The sequence below is a fragment of the Solanum pennellii genome, chromosome 8, assembly GCF_001406875.1.
Source record: "Solanum pennellii chromosome 8, SPENNV200".
In the NCBI taxonomy this organism is placed as follows: Eukaryota; Viridiplantae; Streptophyta; class Magnoliopsida; order Solanales; family Solanaceae; genus Solanum; species Solanum pennellii.
Genome location: NC_028644.1, coordinates 59196305 through 59214989, shown reverse-complemented (window position 1 = coordinate 59214989; position 18685 = coordinate 59196305). Strand labels below are relative to the sequence as shown.

The 18685-nt window shown below is 30.3% G+C and overlaps 3 protein-coding genes across 3 annotated transcripts; 1 reads left to right on the top strand and 2 right to left on the bottom strand.

Annotated features, from left to right (window-relative positions):
• The first annotated feature begins 9147 nt into the window (after window positions 1–9147).
• LOC107026663 (monoacylglycerol lipase) lies at window positions 9148–13071 on the top strand. Its single transcript, XM_015227708.2, has 7 exons — window positions 9148–9666; window positions 10963–11001; window positions 11188–11258; window positions 11777–11841; window positions 12067–12156; window positions 12238–12330; window positions 12441–13071. Exons 1-7 carry the CDS (start codon window positions 9248–9250, stop codon window positions 12876–12878), a joined length of 1215 nt encoding a protein of 404 aa, XP_015083194.1. The 5' UTR covers window positions 9148–9247; the 3' UTR covers window positions 12879–13071.
• Window positions 13072–13266: 195 nt separating this feature from the next.
• LOC107026664 (lachrymatory-factor synthase-like) lies at window positions 13267–14040 on the bottom strand. The gene has a single exon (XM_015227709.2). The coding sequence runs from the start codon at window positions 13947–13949 to the stop codon at window positions 13425–13427; it is 525 nt and encodes a 174-aa protein (XP_015083195.1). The 5' UTR covers window positions 13950–14040; the 3' UTR covers window positions 13267–13424.
• Window positions 14041–16749: 2709 nt separating this feature from the next.
• LOC107027775 (lachrymatory-factor synthase-like) lies at window positions 16750–17636 on the bottom strand. The gene has a single exon (XM_015228844.2). The coding sequence runs from the start codon at window positions 17572–17574 to the stop codon at window positions 17050–17052; it is 525 nt and encodes a 174-aa protein (XP_015084330.1). The 5' UTR covers window positions 17575–17636; the 3' UTR covers window positions 16750–17049.
• Window positions 17637–18685: the final 1049 nt, after the last annotated feature.

The window sequence follows — 18685 nt, the reverse complement described above, 5'->3', positions numbered from 1 at the left end:
TCACAGAGTTCAGAGACTAGATTTTTACCAAGAGTCTGTGACGGCCCGTCACGCCTGTGACGGTCCGTCCTGCCATTCCGTTACAAAGTTCAGAGAGTCGATTTCAGTACCCAAATTTCAGAATTCTAAGTGTTTTGGAACGAGACCCCCTCGACGGCCCGTCGTGCCCATGACGGTCCGTCGTGGGTTCCGTCGACTCAGACAGTTTTTCCAGAAAAAAAATCTGCTGCTTAAAACGACTAAACAGGTCGTTACATTATATTCGGATTGCAAGATTAGGGGTGTGTTGAAGTTTAGTCAGTCAAGTAAATTAACGGTTCTTTTTTAAAAAATTGTTAATAATTCAAAAAATAAAGCTAATAATTTACATATAATTTAGAGGTGTTTTCAATACTTCTCTCGTTTAAGGATACCTAAGCACCCAGAGACGAGGAAGGGCGTAGTAATCAACGAAATGCTTTGGAGAATTGGAAATAAATATAGATCCGGAGATTCCCAAATAAGGCAACCTTTCGAACTGCTGCTAAATCCATGGGCAGGCAAGAGACAACCTGACGAACTGAAATATCTTAATAGCCAGAGGAAAAGAAAGGAAAAGCGATATACGGGAAGATTTTTCAAAATGTTGAATGATTTACATGGAAAATAATAAGTGTTCAGCATTCGGTCATTTTACATTTTTCTCTATGCAAATTCAGACTGCTTCACACCATCATATATGTGAAAAACTAGTTCTCGCCTTTTTTTTTTGTTTAATCATGAGTCTTTGACGACAGTTCAGTACCAGTGACAGTTAAAAATTTCATAAAGAATGTTCAAAAATTATATAGGTAAAAAACAATTAACGAATGAATACATTAAAATTTTGTAAATCATACAAAGTAATATAATTAATTATTATTTTTAATTAAAAATAGGGATAAGATATGAATATTCCTAAATTATGGTCGAAATTTCAAATACATATAGTAACTAAATTAAAATCTTATTATCTATGAATCCATTTTTTTTTTGTAATTTTATACATTTATTTATTAATGTATTCAAAAATTTAGTTAAACATTACTCTATACAAAAATTATACATATCTATAGGAAGATTAATCAAAGATATGTAATATGTGGTAAACACTTGACTCCTTGAGGAGACTCCTTACCCAAGATACCATTAAAATTTATAGTGGCCCCGAATATGTATTTTTGCTTGTACCCGAACTTTTATTCTTCAATTTACGTAAATAAATAAAATATTGATTTATACGTGGACACATACATTAATGTATATGCTACGTTTGAAAAATATATTTGCTAGGTCGTTATTTTTCACATAAAAGACATTCTGCTTATAATTTTTATTTTTTTAAATATTATCTTTATTATCCGATAACAGTAAGATGGCTTATTCATAGATATATTTATAGACTATATCACAACAATTATCTAATAGATGTCCTTATGGTATAAATACACCTAAAACATAAAGTCACGCTTTGAGCCTACATCTAAGCGAGACGGACACTAGAGAACCATTATTGGCCCCAAGCGAATCTTTGGTCTGACTTACTCAAAGAAAGACTTAAAACATAAAGAAAAAGATTCAAATGCTAAATATCTCAACTGTCTCAAACTTAATGCATAATGTTTTAAAAATAAACATTTAACTTAGCTAAAATGACAATTCAAGTATGAGCATAATTCAATAACAAAAAGATGATAAATGGACTAACATCTGACTGCAAACTATGAAGCCTCTAAAACAATTGAGATGGATGTTAGGGACAAACCCGATGACATCCTAATGAACTAGTAAAATCACTGAAAGCAATAAATTAAAAGAGTCCTCCGGAATGCAAGGAAGTTCACTAACTGACTCTAGAGTGCTCACTGGATCAATGGTGCGCTGCATGCTGATCATGGTTACCTGTGTTTGCATCATAATACGATACAAGCCAACTGGTATCAGTAAATTGAATGTACAAGTATGCGAGTTGAAATGCTAAAACAAGACATAAGCTTAAAAAGAGTCCGAAAGAAACACTTACCTAGCCTTTACTCAAGTAAAGTAAACTCATCTGATTTCAATATAAAGCAATGTAAATAAATGCAATAAAAAGAAAAGCTTTAAAACATGATCTTTAACTCTGTTTATTTAGAAATACAATGATAACGACGTATGTATGCCAAGATACAATATGAACTCTGTTTGTATATAAAAATATAATTATATCTGACGTGTATAAAAATACAAAATACTATTGTGGGTAAGGCTGAGCAACGGACCGGTTTGTACCGGTACCGGTCCGATTTAGTTGCCTACGGAATAGAATGAGACATCGTGAATCGATAAGCGAAATAGAATGGAACCGCAATTTGGTACCGCTGTACGGTATCGATTTATTCCGATTCCGATCCGATTTCGATTAATTATTATTTATTAATTAATGTTTACATCCCTACAAATCTGTCCACCCTTTTTTTGACCTCATAAAGCCCTAAATAGAAAAAATAATTGTATGTAATAGGCTCAAATTTTGTGGGCTTGGAATTGTGGTCTTAAATTATCGATCAACTGTGTATGTAAAACTCACTCGTATTTAAATAATTTTCTAGACTGTGCAAGAAATATAAAATAAATTTTAATAAATATAACGAATAAAATGAATATAAAAAAAGAAATGTAATAATATACTAATGACATGAATTTAACAAAATAACGTCCTAATAAAAAATGATAAAATATTTGAACGTATTTAACCGGTTATGATGAAAAATAAGGTGATTTAAATTAACTGAAGAAAAAATCCTAAAACTTGACAAATGAGGAGAGTTATCGATAAACTTATTTATTTAAAATTATAAAAAAAATCATTTTGAACTATTAAATAAATAAAACTTAAAAAGTTACAAATTTTGAAATGTTAGGCCAAAATTGGGTGTCAACAATTAATATATATTATATATTTATAAATTATAATTTATATTTTATAATTTGTGTAATTGTTTTATTCTTATTTTTATTTAATTTTTTAAAATTACAAATTTAAGTTATTTAAAGAACAAGTTATATATATAACTTATAAATTATAACATATTAATAATTAATAATTTTTATACTTCAAAAGATTTAAATCTTGAAAAGTTAATTAGACTTAACTTACAAAATTAGTAAGTAATTTTTTTTAGAAAAATATCTTTAAAATAAATTTAAGTAAAAAATTACATTAGAAATTTAAAAACTATTAATTTAAACTTAGAAAAATTTAAAAAAATTCATATTTTCATAATTTAAAAATTATTTTTTGAAATAACTAGATCTGTCGTCCCGTTTATCCCATCTAGTTCCATTCCGTTTCTATCCCGATATAGTGGGACTGGACGGAACCGAGTATCCATCTCGGTAATTCTGGTCCGGTTCATTCCGGTGCCAGTCAACGAAACGGTCAACTCATCCCGTTCCGGTATGGTACCAATTCGTGCCGGTCTAGTGGTTCCGTTCTGATCCGTTGCCAGTCTTAATTGTGGGAGTTTCTCTAATCGACAATCATCACTTAAGAGTTATATTGATGATACAGCGCCTCACTCATGCTTCCAGAACTGTCATATACTTTGTCGTCATATAGGATGCCTTCACTAAGTGGATCCACTAGTCTATGCTAAAAAACAATAAGGAATCATCTAAAAAGTATGGTCCTTTTTATCCATAATGGCTACATGGTTTATGGGGGTTGTGAGTTATATGAACTCTCCCCCATATCGGTGTTCAATACTACTCCCAAAATATACTAGCTCTTTATGCTTAAAAGCATAACTTCTTTCTATGGTTTGAGATAATTGCTCAAAGACTTAGCTCAGATGTTATCTTGAAAATCTTAGTTTCCTCTCTAGCTTAATTGTAAAGCATTTACTCTTTAACTGAAAACTAGCTCAAAGGCTCTTTTGAAAATCTTAATTTCCTTTCTTATTGAAATTTGAAAACAATTATTCTTTACTGAAAAACTAGCTCAAAGGCTCTTTTGGAAATCTCATTTTCCTTTCTTGTTTAAATATGAAAACGTTTACTCTTTGAAATACATAGTCTCCATATACTTTTGAAGAAATGAACTTCAATTTTACTCTTTGCTGAACTCAAAACTCAAGTCATAAAACAAAGTTAAAACATTTGTAAAAGACTTTTGAAAACTTTATGAACTGCTCTTGACTTGACTCTTAACTTCTCTTGACTTGACTTGTAACTTCTCTTGACTAGACTCTTAATTTTTCTTGACTTGGATCTTAACTCACCTTGAATTTAGTTTATGGATTCAAGGATCATGATTTGTGATAGGAAAGATCTCATGATGTGTTGGAATGATTTTAGATAGTTAATCATGAGAAACGATCAAGAAATCAATACTGGAAAGCTGCTTCGCGAAGCAGAGATGTAATTAAATTTTGGTGGCGAAAATACTTTTGAGGTAGAAAGGTCCGTGACCGCTCCGCGAAAACACAAATTTTCAAAACTGCAGAATGGGTCCGACGAAATTTCTTCTTCGCTTTTCAACTCTAAACCCTCTAAACTCGTGGATTCTTTCCCCAAAAACATCGAATGGATTATATGATTAAAGTACATCAAATTCTACTGAAAATCAAACCTAAAATCATGGATTCAGATTGAACAACTCCTCAACAATTTCAACGAATCAAGAATTTAATATAACTACAACAGATCCATCATGAATTCAATTTCTAAGCTTTTAAAAACTTAAATTCGCTGAAATAAATCACGATTGGCGCGTGGGTGAACTAATCCAACGCTATGTGCAGTGGCGGATCCAGAGTTTCTTAGTTATGGGTGCTCAACTATTTGTAATTTGAAGTTGGTACCAAAATGGGTGCCCAATTTACATATTCATACAGATTATATTAGTGTTGTCTCCAAATGTAATGGGTGCTCAAGCACCCATGCACTTGAATGTGCATCCGCCACTGGCTATGTGACGAATCTTGCTTCTTTTCTCTTTTCTCCTTTCTCCTTTCTCCTCTTCTTTTCTCTCTTCTCCAAGCCCTAGAGTATTTTGATAAAAGTGTAAACTGATCTAATTCTATATAAACCCTAACTTAATCACCAAAAACGAAATAAATTAATTGGGCAAGAAAAAGACTGAATTACCCTTTAAAATTAGGATTGGACTCTCCTTATTCCAACAACCCAACTTCCAAAAGGCATAACTTTCTCATACGAACTCGAAATTGTACAAACTCAGGCACGTTAGAAAGATTATTCCAAGATCTTTCCAAACATATCCGAAAGTACACCTAACTCATCATGAGTTAGGATTTATAGCTGTTTGAAGTTGAGCAAAAATCTCACTTTACCTAACATAAACAAATTTTCAGATTTTTTCATTATTTCAAAAAATAACTATTTTCAGTTCTTAGCTTCTTCCTAACTATTTCAAATTGTGAGATATTACACATAAACACAAAATATGTTTAGCAGTAAACATTTGAATTTTGAAAGGAATAAAAACACTTTGATGCTGGATCTTAAAAAAAATTGAAAATAACGTAAAATCAGAAGTAGCAGTAAACATTTAATTCTGGAAGGAAAATAAAAGCAGTTTGCTGCTGGAATATTTTTCTCTTGCAGATATAGTAATAACAACTTATTATAATTATTTTATTTACTTCTTAGGCAAAATAACGAAGTCAATGAGTACGTGTACGCTAATATCTCAATGGTTACTCAATGTAGAATAGTTCATTCACTCAATTTTATTTTATTACTTGAAAATCATTTAATTAGGAATACACTTAATTTTACTTTATAATATAAAAATTACTTAACTATTATTATTTCACTCATAGTATCGTTAAAATTGGTTAAGAAAAAAAAAAGGATAAGGAATGTAGGCTAGCAAGAATGTTGGTGACTGAAATCCCCTATTAGGAGTAACGTGGCAGCAAAATTCTTAGGTCATTGGACCTAATTTATGTTGTTTAACTAAATTTCTCACTCCTTTTGTTTGTGACAAAATCAAGTTTTATTTTTACTAAGAATTAATTTTTATTTTTTATTTTTAAAATAATTTTTAGTATCTAATAATTTATTATTATTATTATTATCATCATCATTATTATTAGAGCTGTCAAAATAGATTTAGCTCATAGAGTAGGCGAAATTTAATTTGTTATTATAGGTAGGATTGAAACAAGATTCTTCAAGCCGATTTAAAATTGGAGTTTATAAGTTCGATTCATATAAGCCCTGATCTTTGGACCTTCATCAGTGTTGTTAATGAGTCAGAACTATTTATTTAATGATAACTTGTAGAAATTTCACTAATGTATGAGTTAATTACTTAGATGCATATTATGTTGTAATATTAAGAATTTTATATAATTTCGATGCTTTAGATAATAGACTTAAAATTAGGTGTAATTTGTTCGAGATATACACTCTATCTAAGTGGATTTGCATGTATCTAAGATACATAAATAAATTCCGAGTTGAGCCTCTCTCTCATCTCTCTCGCCACTCTCTTATCTTGCTTGCATATTTAGATAATGTTTCATATTAGATATATGTATCTCGCTATTTAGCATCCTAGATACATGTTAAGCATACTAAATTTTTTGCTAGTGTTATTAAAACAATACATTTGTTTGTCATATTTGATTTTAAAATCTTATTATTTTTTTGAAGTTATAGAATGTCAAGTTTGAAAAAAGACTAGTCTACTCCAGCCTGCAGCCCTTCTAAAATTGGGTAAGATTAAACATTTTTAGGTCCTTTCAGATTAATAAAAAGTCGACCCACCAAGGCCATCAAGTTTTTGGATCTATAATGTTTGGACTAACTTTTTTTGACAACTCTAATTATCTCATGAATATATTAGAATTACATATTAATAATTATTAATAACTTAGAATGGATTGATCTAATAAAGAAACATATCAAAATCCACCAAACTTTGAACAAATTAAAACAATTGAATCGATTGAGCTTCACTTTGACATCCTTAAGCACATAAAATCTAGTATATCTTTGTCCCTGTTTACTTATCAAATTTACTTGTCCCATTTTACTTGTCATTTTATACAAATTAAGAAAAAGTACTCCATATATTTAATAATATTTGTTCATTATTGAGTTTATACATTTCTTACAAAATTATAGAAATAAAATTGTAAATTTACTATATCAACCTTTTTTAAATAATAAATATAATATCTTGAAAAATGTATTAGAAAAATGACTATAATTAATTATGATGGTAAATTAGGTAGTAGGTGTAAAATTATCCATTAAAATCATAAGGTAGATAAATACTTTTAGATATTTCAAAATACTATAGTGGACAATTATTATTCAACGGAAAAAGTATACCTATTATACTTTAATTTATTTACAGAGTTAATTCTTTTTAAAAAGTAAAACCTCTCTAATAAATAAATTGATTTTGAAATATTGATCTATTAATAAAGTAAAAATAATAAATTCACCGAGTTAATTATTATTTTCTTAATAGAAAAACTAAATAAAAAATGAACTGATAAAATAGGAAAAGTAAAAAATCCACACTGAATATTTATACCAAGCTAATACATACGTGTCATATGTTTAAATTTATAATTTATTTTACTTTATTAAATCATGTACTAATAAAAAACACATTACTTTAATATAAATACTCAATACAAACAATTTTTTTCCTTTTTGATATAGATGCCAAAATTCTTGTTTACTCCGCAAATTGTTGTATGGGAACTCCACAAATTTCAACTTCTATTCATTATTTAATATTTAATAATCTTCCATGAATAGAACTTTCCAAAGTACTTTTTTGTTTTTTTTTCAAATACCCTTCCTTTCACTAACGTATGAGTTCCATGGCAGAAATAAAACACCAAATACATTAATTTATCTTCTATTTTTTCATTTATTATTAAACAATGGCAAAGTCATTGCTAGAAATCATATATTCTGTTTTGAATGCAATGTACTAGAGATATACAAAAGGAAGTACGTGTATATATATATATATATATAACAACCAATTAAGTGTTCTCTTTTGTCCGTATTTATTTACTAAATATTTTCTTAATTTAATTTTTCTTTTACTTGTTATTATAACAAATCAAAAAAAATAATATTTTTTTCTTTTTATACCCTTATGTATTACATTAAGTTAATCTCTTTGAAAAATATAGTAAAGAAAGAGGAACTTTCGCAAATAATTATTACAATAAATTTAATTATGCTCCATAATTATAGTTTGCATATTTATGGATTGTAGCTCATTTAAGCTATCTGGTTTGTATAATTTGCAGATTTATATAATTCACAGGTTTATATAATTCGCGGGTACATTTGTTTAATTCAGTTATTTTTTTTTTATAAACTCCAAATAACGAATTTATACAATTACAAACATTAAAAGTGTAAACAATTATACAAATTATGAATTAGACAAAAGTTATACAAATTATATTATACAAAATTTTGAATCATACAAACGTGTGAATTATACAAAACTAAAAAGTTGACCTGCACAATGATAGCTAAAAATAGGCCGCAAATTATAATTAAGGCAACTATAACTATGTTAAGTAATTAACTATTATATGTTTGCTTATACGCATAGTTTTTCTTAAAAAGTTATTTTTGAAACTCAATCAATTGTAAAGATAAATGATAAATTTACTATATCAATTTCTTTTTTATGCCAAGTCAAAATCTAACACATACATAGGAACGAAGAGAATTGTTATTACTTGCATTTATTAGTAGGACCAAGATAAGTTCTTAGTAATTACCAATATATATGATTTCTAATTAAAAAAAAAATTAAAGAATGGAGTAGTTTATAGCGTGTTAAGTAGGGGTTAAGAAGTTAGTTTTATAGCTATTTTTATTTGTTCAATGTATTAAAAATTATACTTTTTGTTTTTGTTTTGTTTAATTTGGTACTTTTTGATTGTGGAGTAATAAATAGTGCGACGAGAGTTGTAACTTCTTTTCGGTTTTCAAGCTTCCTATTTTGACTATCCACTCAAAATTAGCCACGTCATCAGTTGCACATATAACTCCCTGTACCTCTCCACACGGAATCAAACCGTGTACTTCTTCCTTTTCAACATTTTCCTTGTTAAGAAAAAGTCATCATCTTCTCCATAAATAAATATTTTTCCATTATTTTCTCAACAAAAACCCCATTCACAAAAGCTTCATTCTTCAATTTTCACATAATTTTTCTTTTCATTTGATGGAATCTTCGTTGCCGGTGGAGGAGCTTACTTCCGGCGCAAGTGGTCGGATTATTCCTCTTTTCAAAAATCTTCACCGGTCAGTTTTCTCATACCAAACTTACCGGAGACTAATTATATTTATACAGTCTATTTTCCTATGGGTGATTCTTCTGTCTCGACGGAGGTTCTCCACGTCACCTTCGTCTCCTCCGCCTTCGCCATCTGCAGCTACTACGGCGGTGTTGGGGAAGAGGAGGAAATTTGCTTTGCGGAGGGATGAAGAGGATACGCAGAGAAGGAGGGCACTTGCTGAGGCGTTAGATATGACGGTTGAGAATGACGGTGTGAGTTGCCGTTGGAATACGTCTTTGTTCTTTGGGGCTCGTCGGAATGCTTTGTTTTGCCGATCGTGGTTTCCGGTTACAGATGAATTGAGGTAGGTTCATTTTCGAAATATTGCTATGTTAGTTTTTATAAAGATAGAATTGAGGTGAAGGGGTTTGTAGAAGGTTGATGGTTTATGTATAATAAGGAAATCAAATTATGATAAAGCATGAATAAAGAGGATTTATGCAGGTCATTAATTTGGAATTGAGTCATACATCATGTTTATTAATTTTATGTGGAGGTATGGGGATCTAATGTATGGGAGGAAAAAAACGAATTGAACAAATGAAGGTGTGGCATAGTGCTCAATAAAGTGGATTGAGTTCTTAGGTTCAAAACACTAGTGATTTCTTCCCCGTGTTTTAGCCTTGTGCGCACAAGCTGGTCTGGACGCCAGGGTTATCAAAATATAAGACTTTGATTTTGCTACTAACTTGGCAAAGAATTGTTCCTTCGTCGTGTTTTGGGGGAATGGGGGTGAATTGGGATATGGTTATTTCAGCATTGAAGTATGGAAAATACAACTGCATGGGTTCATCACCCCTTGCTGACTTTCATTTACCTCAAGTACAGAAGGCAGTTTAGCATACCCAATGAAACTATTTTTCATTTCTATGTTAGCTTCACCCCATGTGATTTATTTGACTTGATTTTATCAACAGAGATACTAGGGATGCTCATTTTCAGTTTTTTCTGATAAATTACTCTCCTTTAACAAGAAAATTGCAAGTATTTGAAGTGATAATTTGTACATGAGTATCTTATTTCGTTTGTGCATGGTTGCTTTATATTGCATATGAGAACAAATAGACATGAATTTGATTGGCAAGTTAGAGCATTAATATTGAGTTTTTAAAATTATTCTAGTTTGCTAGGACATGAAATGCAAGCCAGAATCTACCAGTGATTAAATGTGTTTTACTGCTTTCATCAGGAAAAAGCTTAGGGTGAATTTCCTAGACTTGGCTTCACGTTTTAGACAATTCCTCCTTAAATCCTTTAAGGTAGAGTGCTCTCTTAGAAGGCGAGTGATCTCCATTTGAATAGATCGATCAATATCAGACTTATAAGAGAAAACTAAAAACTGTGCATCACTATTGCTTCTGATCATAGTAATCCTAAGCCATTTGTTATAGGACATTAGGAATACCCTTTCTCTTTTTATTGCTAAGGCTGAGTCTGATAATTTGACAAAATTCACTCACTTTGTTGGGGTATAAAGGAGCAGTAGTGCTGCAAGTTCTGATATTTATGTTTGCTAATCTACTATAAATTGACCATCTCTCTTTTAATGTTTTAGTGTTTTTCTTTAATTGTTTCTTAATGGACGGATTTTTCGTTTCAGGGGCATAATTATCATCATTCATGGACTGAATGAGCACAGGTAACTGTTCATTGACTTCTGAAAAATAAATGTTGGGAGGAGAGGGGTAGCTTTTTTTTTTTTTTTGAAGAATAGGTGTCTTTACTAATGGCGAGTTGTTTAAGCCTTCTCAGTTCAGTATTGAGTACAGAACAAATGTTGGCTTAACTAGTTGGATGACGATATTCCTTTTATATTTCATTTCAGTGGACGATATGCTCATTTTGCTAGGCAACTGAACTCCTGCAACTTTGGGGTGTATGCAATGGACTGGATAGGTACTTTTATCCTTCATTTTGAAGACCTTGTTTAAATTGGTTAGAGGTCCTGTAGTGACCACTTTATGATCGCACATTCTAGTATTTCACTCTAATCATGTGAAAGGGTAACACAGTCATTCTTAGGATGCTAAAACAAACTTGCCTTATCGTTAGAATGGCTACCAAAAGGTCAATTATGGAAGTGTGTGCATAACTTCATCATTTTCTTTCTAATTGTGTCTGTTCATTCGTGGTCCTTTCTTTATATTCTTTTCCATGGATGAAGTTGGTCCTTCTTTCCCTGATGTTTCTTTACTAGATAGCCTCTTATCAGGATTATACTTCTCTCACAGATACCTCACAAAGTTTGTTCTTCTTCTAAAATGTGTTGATTTTGGGCTACATGCATTAAGTATGTCTTACTCTGGTTCATGGATGATTAAATAAGCTTCTCTGAGCTGATTGTTATGATTGATTAAGCTAGTAGTGGATGGTTGATACTTCTTAACAAATGACAGAATTATTCTGTGTGACAGGTCATGGAGGGAGTGATGGATTACATGGATACGTGCCATCTTTGGACCATGTTGTGGCAGACACAGTAAGTTGTCACTGTTTTTATTTTTCATGCTCCATCTCTGCCATATATCTGAACTCTTCTCCTTGAGGATTCTATTCCTATTATTTTCTTGAACTGGATATCCACTCCTAAGTAACAAGCTGAAAATGTGATCTTCATTCTACGTTCATCTTTCTTTCATTGTTTTCTTGCCTCATCCATAGGGCCTGCCAATTTATCCACTATATTCTTTTCATGTTTATACAGGGGGCTTTCTTGGAAAAGGTCAAGTTTGACAACCCTGGTATACCATGCTTCCTCTTTGGTCATTCAACGGGAGGAGCGGTGGTCTTAAAGGTAAGGCTTTTGAAGTGAAGTTAACTTCAACCATTCTGAAACCCTAAGTATTTTCATTGATTATTCTGCTCCCTTGCACAGGCAGCTTCTTATCCACATATTGAAAACATGGTGGAGGGCATCATATTGACTTCACCAGCATTGCGTGTGAAACCTGCAAATCCTATTGTTAGTGTAAGGCGCCTAACCCTTTTTTTTATATGGTTATTTTCGTGTGCTTTGATGAATGTGTTTTCACAGCAGTGTCTTCTTTCGCTAACTTTGTGTTTGTTATCGAAATGCAGGCTGTGGCACCAATTTTTTCATTGGTTGCCCCTAGGTACCAGTTCAAAGGTTCTCACAAAAGGGGAATCCCTGTTTCAAGGGATCCTGCAGCACTGGTGGCTAAGTATTCTGACCCTCTAGTGTATACTGGGCCTTTGAGGGTGAGGACAGGGCATGAGATTCTGCGTATCTCGTCTTACTTGATGCGGAACTTCAAGTCAGTCACTGTCCCATTCTTAGTCCTCCATGGATCTGCTGATAGAGTGACTGATCCATTGGCTTCTCAAGATTTGTACAATGAGGCTGCTTCTGAATTCAAAGACATTAAACTTTATGATGGATTCTTGCACGATCTTCTATTTGAGCCTGAGCGTGAAGAAATTGCCCAGGATATCATTGATTGGATGCACAAGAAGTTAGATTCTGGCAATCTTGCAAATGTGTATAGTCAGTGCTAGTTTTCTAAATCATTAGTGTTTTGATTGATCAAAGGGGATGCTGTTATATTTATTTATTTCATCAGTTATCCTACTTTATTATTAGCTTCCTGCTTCTCTTCTCCAATGGAATTACAAAGATGATTCCCACTATCCAAGCTTGTATAGTGTGTGTAGTAGTAAAAATTAGTGTTGCTGATCTTTAGACTATGCATTCTATGAACACAACACAATCTTCTCTACAACTGATTATATATGTTTGGCAAAAGATTATCTTGCTCATTCAATTTTCGACCAGTTAAACGTGACATATATAAGAAATGTGAACTTAGATCTTGAGAAACATTAAAAAAAAGTACACATCAATTAAAAACAACCCACTTAATAGTTCAACTAGAAAGAATCGATCTGAATTAGCCATGATTCTGTATTCGATACAAAAAGTTCTAAGCCAAAAATATCTCTTTTTGTATGATATTATTTTTAGAAGGAATTGAAAATAAAAATATGTCACATAAATAAATTGAAATAGCGGAAGAAGCAATCAAAAACTACTATCCATGCTTATTAATTAGAACACACAAAATCACCTAACTTAGACGATTCTAGAGCTTTCTCAATATTTTCAGCCATGCCTTGGAGGGATGAGTTAACATAACCCGAAAATAATTCCAAAGTCAACCCATCAATCGGATCAGCAACGAACAACCACTCGATCTGACACCCGCCCTCATCATCACCATCCAATGACAACACTTTCAACGTAGACACATAATACTTGATCCCGATATTATTATTTAAGACCTCATAACTGATATATCGCTCTATCTTATCAATCGTCAACAACTTCTCGTGACACCACTTGATGATCGCTTCCCCATCGCCTGACGATGGGGGCGTGGTGCTAGCGCAATAGCGGATAATTTCATCTTTATTATCACTATCAATTTGGTGACAAGTGTCAATGTTTGGTAGCCATTTGTGGAAGTTGAAGAAATCTTCAAGGAGTGGCCATACTTGTTCAGCTTTGGGATGTTTTAGATTGACTATAGATTTGCCTTCCCATTTGGACTCAAGTTGTTGAGTTGCCATAGAAGGAGAAATGAAATAATAATAAGGACCAACTTTTCTATAGGAATGAATTAGCTGCCCTATGTATTATTTATAAGAAGATTATGATTATCTTAAATTGAATATAATTCATATGATAAAAGAGTATATGTGAACATTGACACTAGCTAGTCAATGTTCAAAACCATTGACTAGCTAGTCAAGATCGACCATTAAATAAAGGGTCCTAATTAATTAGTAATTTAGTACCACCTAAATTCTTCCTCCCATTTATTTTACTTTTCATTTTTTTTCTTGACACGTAAAAAATAACCAACACCTTGTTTGGACGGTTGTATACCTATATTATATTGTTAGTTTAAATATAATATATTCATTATATGTATTCGCGTAATTTATATGATATTATCATTATTATCTTAATATTTTCTTTTCAGTTATTCTTTACTTATTATTTAATTATTTATTTTATCTCTCACCCTATTTTTTCATATATAGTATCTATACCTCAAACCCCTTTTTTTTCCTTTAGATGTATCATTTAATTTGTTGATATATGATATCATGTCATAAGAAAAAACGATATATACAAATTATTTTATTATTATATCATTAAAACAATACAAAGCAACACAAAACAAATTATGTTTAATGATTAGTGACAATAAAAATGAATCAGAAAGATTATTTATTCAAATCTGATAAAACCTGATTTAAAGATCCCATAAATTAAATATCGCTATTTGGTCATTTAATCATTATTTTTGGACTATATATATTTATTTATCTGAATCCTAGAATTAATTAACATAGCTTGCTTTTGAATTTCAAGATTTAAAGCGAAATATCACTTACTAAAGTAGATGAATTTAACTTTGTTTGTTTAATGGTTGTGTATTCATATTTACTGATTCAATTAATTTAAATCTACGTTAAATAAATAAACAAAAAAAGTAAATCATTTCTAATAAAAAAATCTTACTTTCAATTAATAAAATGATAAATTTCAATCATATCTTCATACATTGAAAATGATAGATCTAACTTATAAGGCAGTGGACATTAAAAAATGAGACGTAAATCTAACTGTCACAAATACACTGTAACCCCATTTTCATTTTTTTTTCTTAAATTGAAATACTGTCATACAATCTCCACTTTTAATTAAACACTACTAAAATTAAAGATTTTTTTCATAATGAATTAGTGAAAAAATTATATTATAAAATAAAATTCTTTTTCTATTTATTTTTCACAGAATTCATATATAGATGTTTATTATTTTTTACTCACCGCCGATATATTTATGCAATAATTATTAAACATTTTTTAAAATATTATAAATTATAAACTTAAGTCAACGAGGTAGAAGCCTGAATTTAGGCTACGAGGGCCTTTTGGTAAGGGAATCTGTTTGTAGTGGGAATAGTGGTCCAATAGAGTGTGGGCATATCTCTTCTTTTTTTTTATTTCTTATTACGAGAAATTATATAAAATAAAAAATTATTAATTTAAATTAAATGTTATAATCACAATTTCATTTAATTATAATTCGTGGCAAATATTGGTCATTCACCTCTCTCCGGAGAGAATCTCGATCATCACTATTTGGCTCGCAACTCTCCCTCATCTTTCGCACTTTAAACAAAACAATATATAAACTGTATTTGTATTTATATAAAGCGAGAGAAAACTATATATACAAATATTTATATTATTATTATATAAATACAAATTTTTTCTTACGAGTTCTTTTTGTCTTTCTCTTTTTCTCGCTTTATACAAACACAAATATATGCATTGCGTTTGTATTTGTACAAAACTAGAGAAAATTATACAGACAAATACACATTGTCGTTTTATATACTTATAATTATACAAATACAGATCTTCTCCTACGAGTACTCTTTTGTCTTTCTCTCTTCTCGCTTTATACAATCACAAATTTTATACAAGTTACAATGTATAATTTGTATTGTATATATAGAGAGATTTGATATATAAATATTTTATTTCGATTAAATTGTATATAAATTCAAAATTTATGTAGATATACTAACATAATAATCGAAACATATACATAGTAGTTATATATATATAATTATTTAACAGATACACATATACATTGTTTTTATACAAATGAATGCCTACATGCAATTTAGACAAACTTAATGCTACATAGTAAATATAAAATTTGCTATAAAACATAATTATGCAAATTATAACTATACTATGTCGCTAAACCTAATTTTACTCTTTTTATTATGAAACCTGCATTAAAATCCCGATTTACAATAAATCAAATTGAAGTGATATTTCTAACAAGATTTTATACGTATTAAAAATTTATATTTAAAAATCTCTTATCACTGTATTATAATCCATGTTAAAGCGGGCATATATGTGAAGGCTACTTTGTCCAAAAATTCCTTTTATAGCAGAATTTATTATTATAAAATTACGTCTGGTCTGAATTGTCTATTTTGAGGGCTGTACACAGCCCAACAATACCCCACCGCTCTGTTTTATTTTATTTTATTTTTTTTCTTCGTTGACAGTATATTAGTTTGTGGTTTGGAGAAATTTTATCTATCTTAATTCACGAAATATATACATCCTTTCGATTAATTAATGTACTATTAATAAGTCATAAATTATCTATCAGCAGGTTGCCTGATATATTTGAGATCCAATAAATTTAAAAGATTTTTATAATTGAAAAAATGTAGGACGTAAAAAAAGTGAAAATAGAATTATACGAAAGCAAGTCCTCCAAAGCATAATTATTGTATTCACACAATTTAAATGTAATTCTACACGATTTCTATTAATCGGTGTCCGATAAATTTATTAAGTTGAATTCACATGACATAGGAAATAAAAGAACTCATGAACGAAGAATCTAAGTAATTTAATTGATTAGCTACGAAACTGCCGCTTTATTAATAAGATTTCAATTTTTCCTTTTTCGTTTCCTCATCCAAAAAGAAAACAAAAAATTTGTTGACCAAATCCTCCGATCTCATCCCTTTCAACTGGATCAACCACTCGATCACACATCCATCTTGACCATCAACTTAATTTGGAACAATACATATCTTTTATTACTCAATCCTATTTTTTAATTAGAACTCGTAAAATCACCTAACTTAGGCGATTCTAAAGCTTTTTCTATATTTTCAGCCATGCCTTGTAGGGATGAGTCAACATAACCCGAAAATAATTCGAAAGTCAATCCATCAACCGGATCAGTAACGAACGACCATTCCATCTGACATCCACTCTCATTATCACCATCCGATGTCAACACTTTCAACGTAGATACATAAGACTTGATCCCGATATTATTATCTAAGACCTCATAGCTGATACATCGCTCTATCTTATCAATCGTCAACAACTTCTCGTGACACCACTTGATGATCGCTTCCCCATCGTCTGACGATGGGGGCGTGGTGCTAGCGCAGTAGCGGATAATTTCATCTTTATTACCACTATCAATTTGGTGACAAGTGTCAATGTTTGGTAGCCATTTGTGGAAGTTGAAGAAATCTTCAAGGAGTGGCCATACTTGTTCAGCTTTGGGATGTTTTAGATTGACTATAGATTTGCCTTCCCATTTGGATTCAAGTTGTTGAGTTGTCATAGAAGGAGAAATGAATAAGATGAAAGGGCCAACTTTTTCTATAGAAAAAGAGTAAAGATGGTGCATCGCCTATGTATATCGAGTATTTATGTAACTATTTATCATGTATTTAATTATAAGAAGAAAGGCAAAACCATTTAGGTACTATGTACCACCAAGATACTTCCTCCCATCCATTTTATTCTTCATCTCTTTTTACACTCCAAAAATATTAACCAATCCCTTATTTGGATGGTCCTTACTCGTTATAATATTAAATGTCATCGTATTCATTTCATATTATTAAGTAATAATGAAAAGTTTTATTTCGTGTGACAGCATTACTTTTATATTTTCTTTCTAATTTTGTCCTAGATTTATTATTTTATTTTATTTTTTCAAATATTTTTACACCTTACCTTTCTTTTTAGGTAGATTTATTATTTAAACTAATGATATGTAACATTATATGACAATCTAAAATACTATAATATTTAAATATTATAGTATTAAAATAATTCAATATAAATTATTTCAGCTAATACTGACCAGTTAAATGATTAAGACAACTAAAATGAATGAGAAGGGGTGTTTATTTAATCTGATAAAAACCAGAATTGAAGATCCCATAAATGTCGGTAAATGGTCAAATCATTGTTTCTGGACGATTAAGGGATATATATATTTATATTAAGGCAATTAATTTTTCTGTTCAATTTAGTTCTAAGTCAATATTGAAGGACAATTTTAAGAATTATGATATCTGTCAATCAAATAATTCTTGATAATTATTTTTATTCTAGTCTTGTATAATAACTAATCATAGTTTGTTTTTGTATTTCAAGTGAAATATCACTTTCTAAAGTAAATAAATTTAACTTATATTTTATTTAAAGCTCTCTTGTGTTTGTATTTATTAATTAACTAATTTAAATTTAAATCAAATAAATAAATTAAAAAGGTAAATTACTCCTCACAGGAAGTTCTTAGCTTTAATTAATATAAATTTTAAGTTTAGCAAACATAAAAATTATATTTGTATGTTATGGCTATAGTTTGTATAATTGCGCTCAATAACAAATTTTTATGTATGTTTGCTATGAAGCATTAGCTTTATATAAATCGTGGCAGA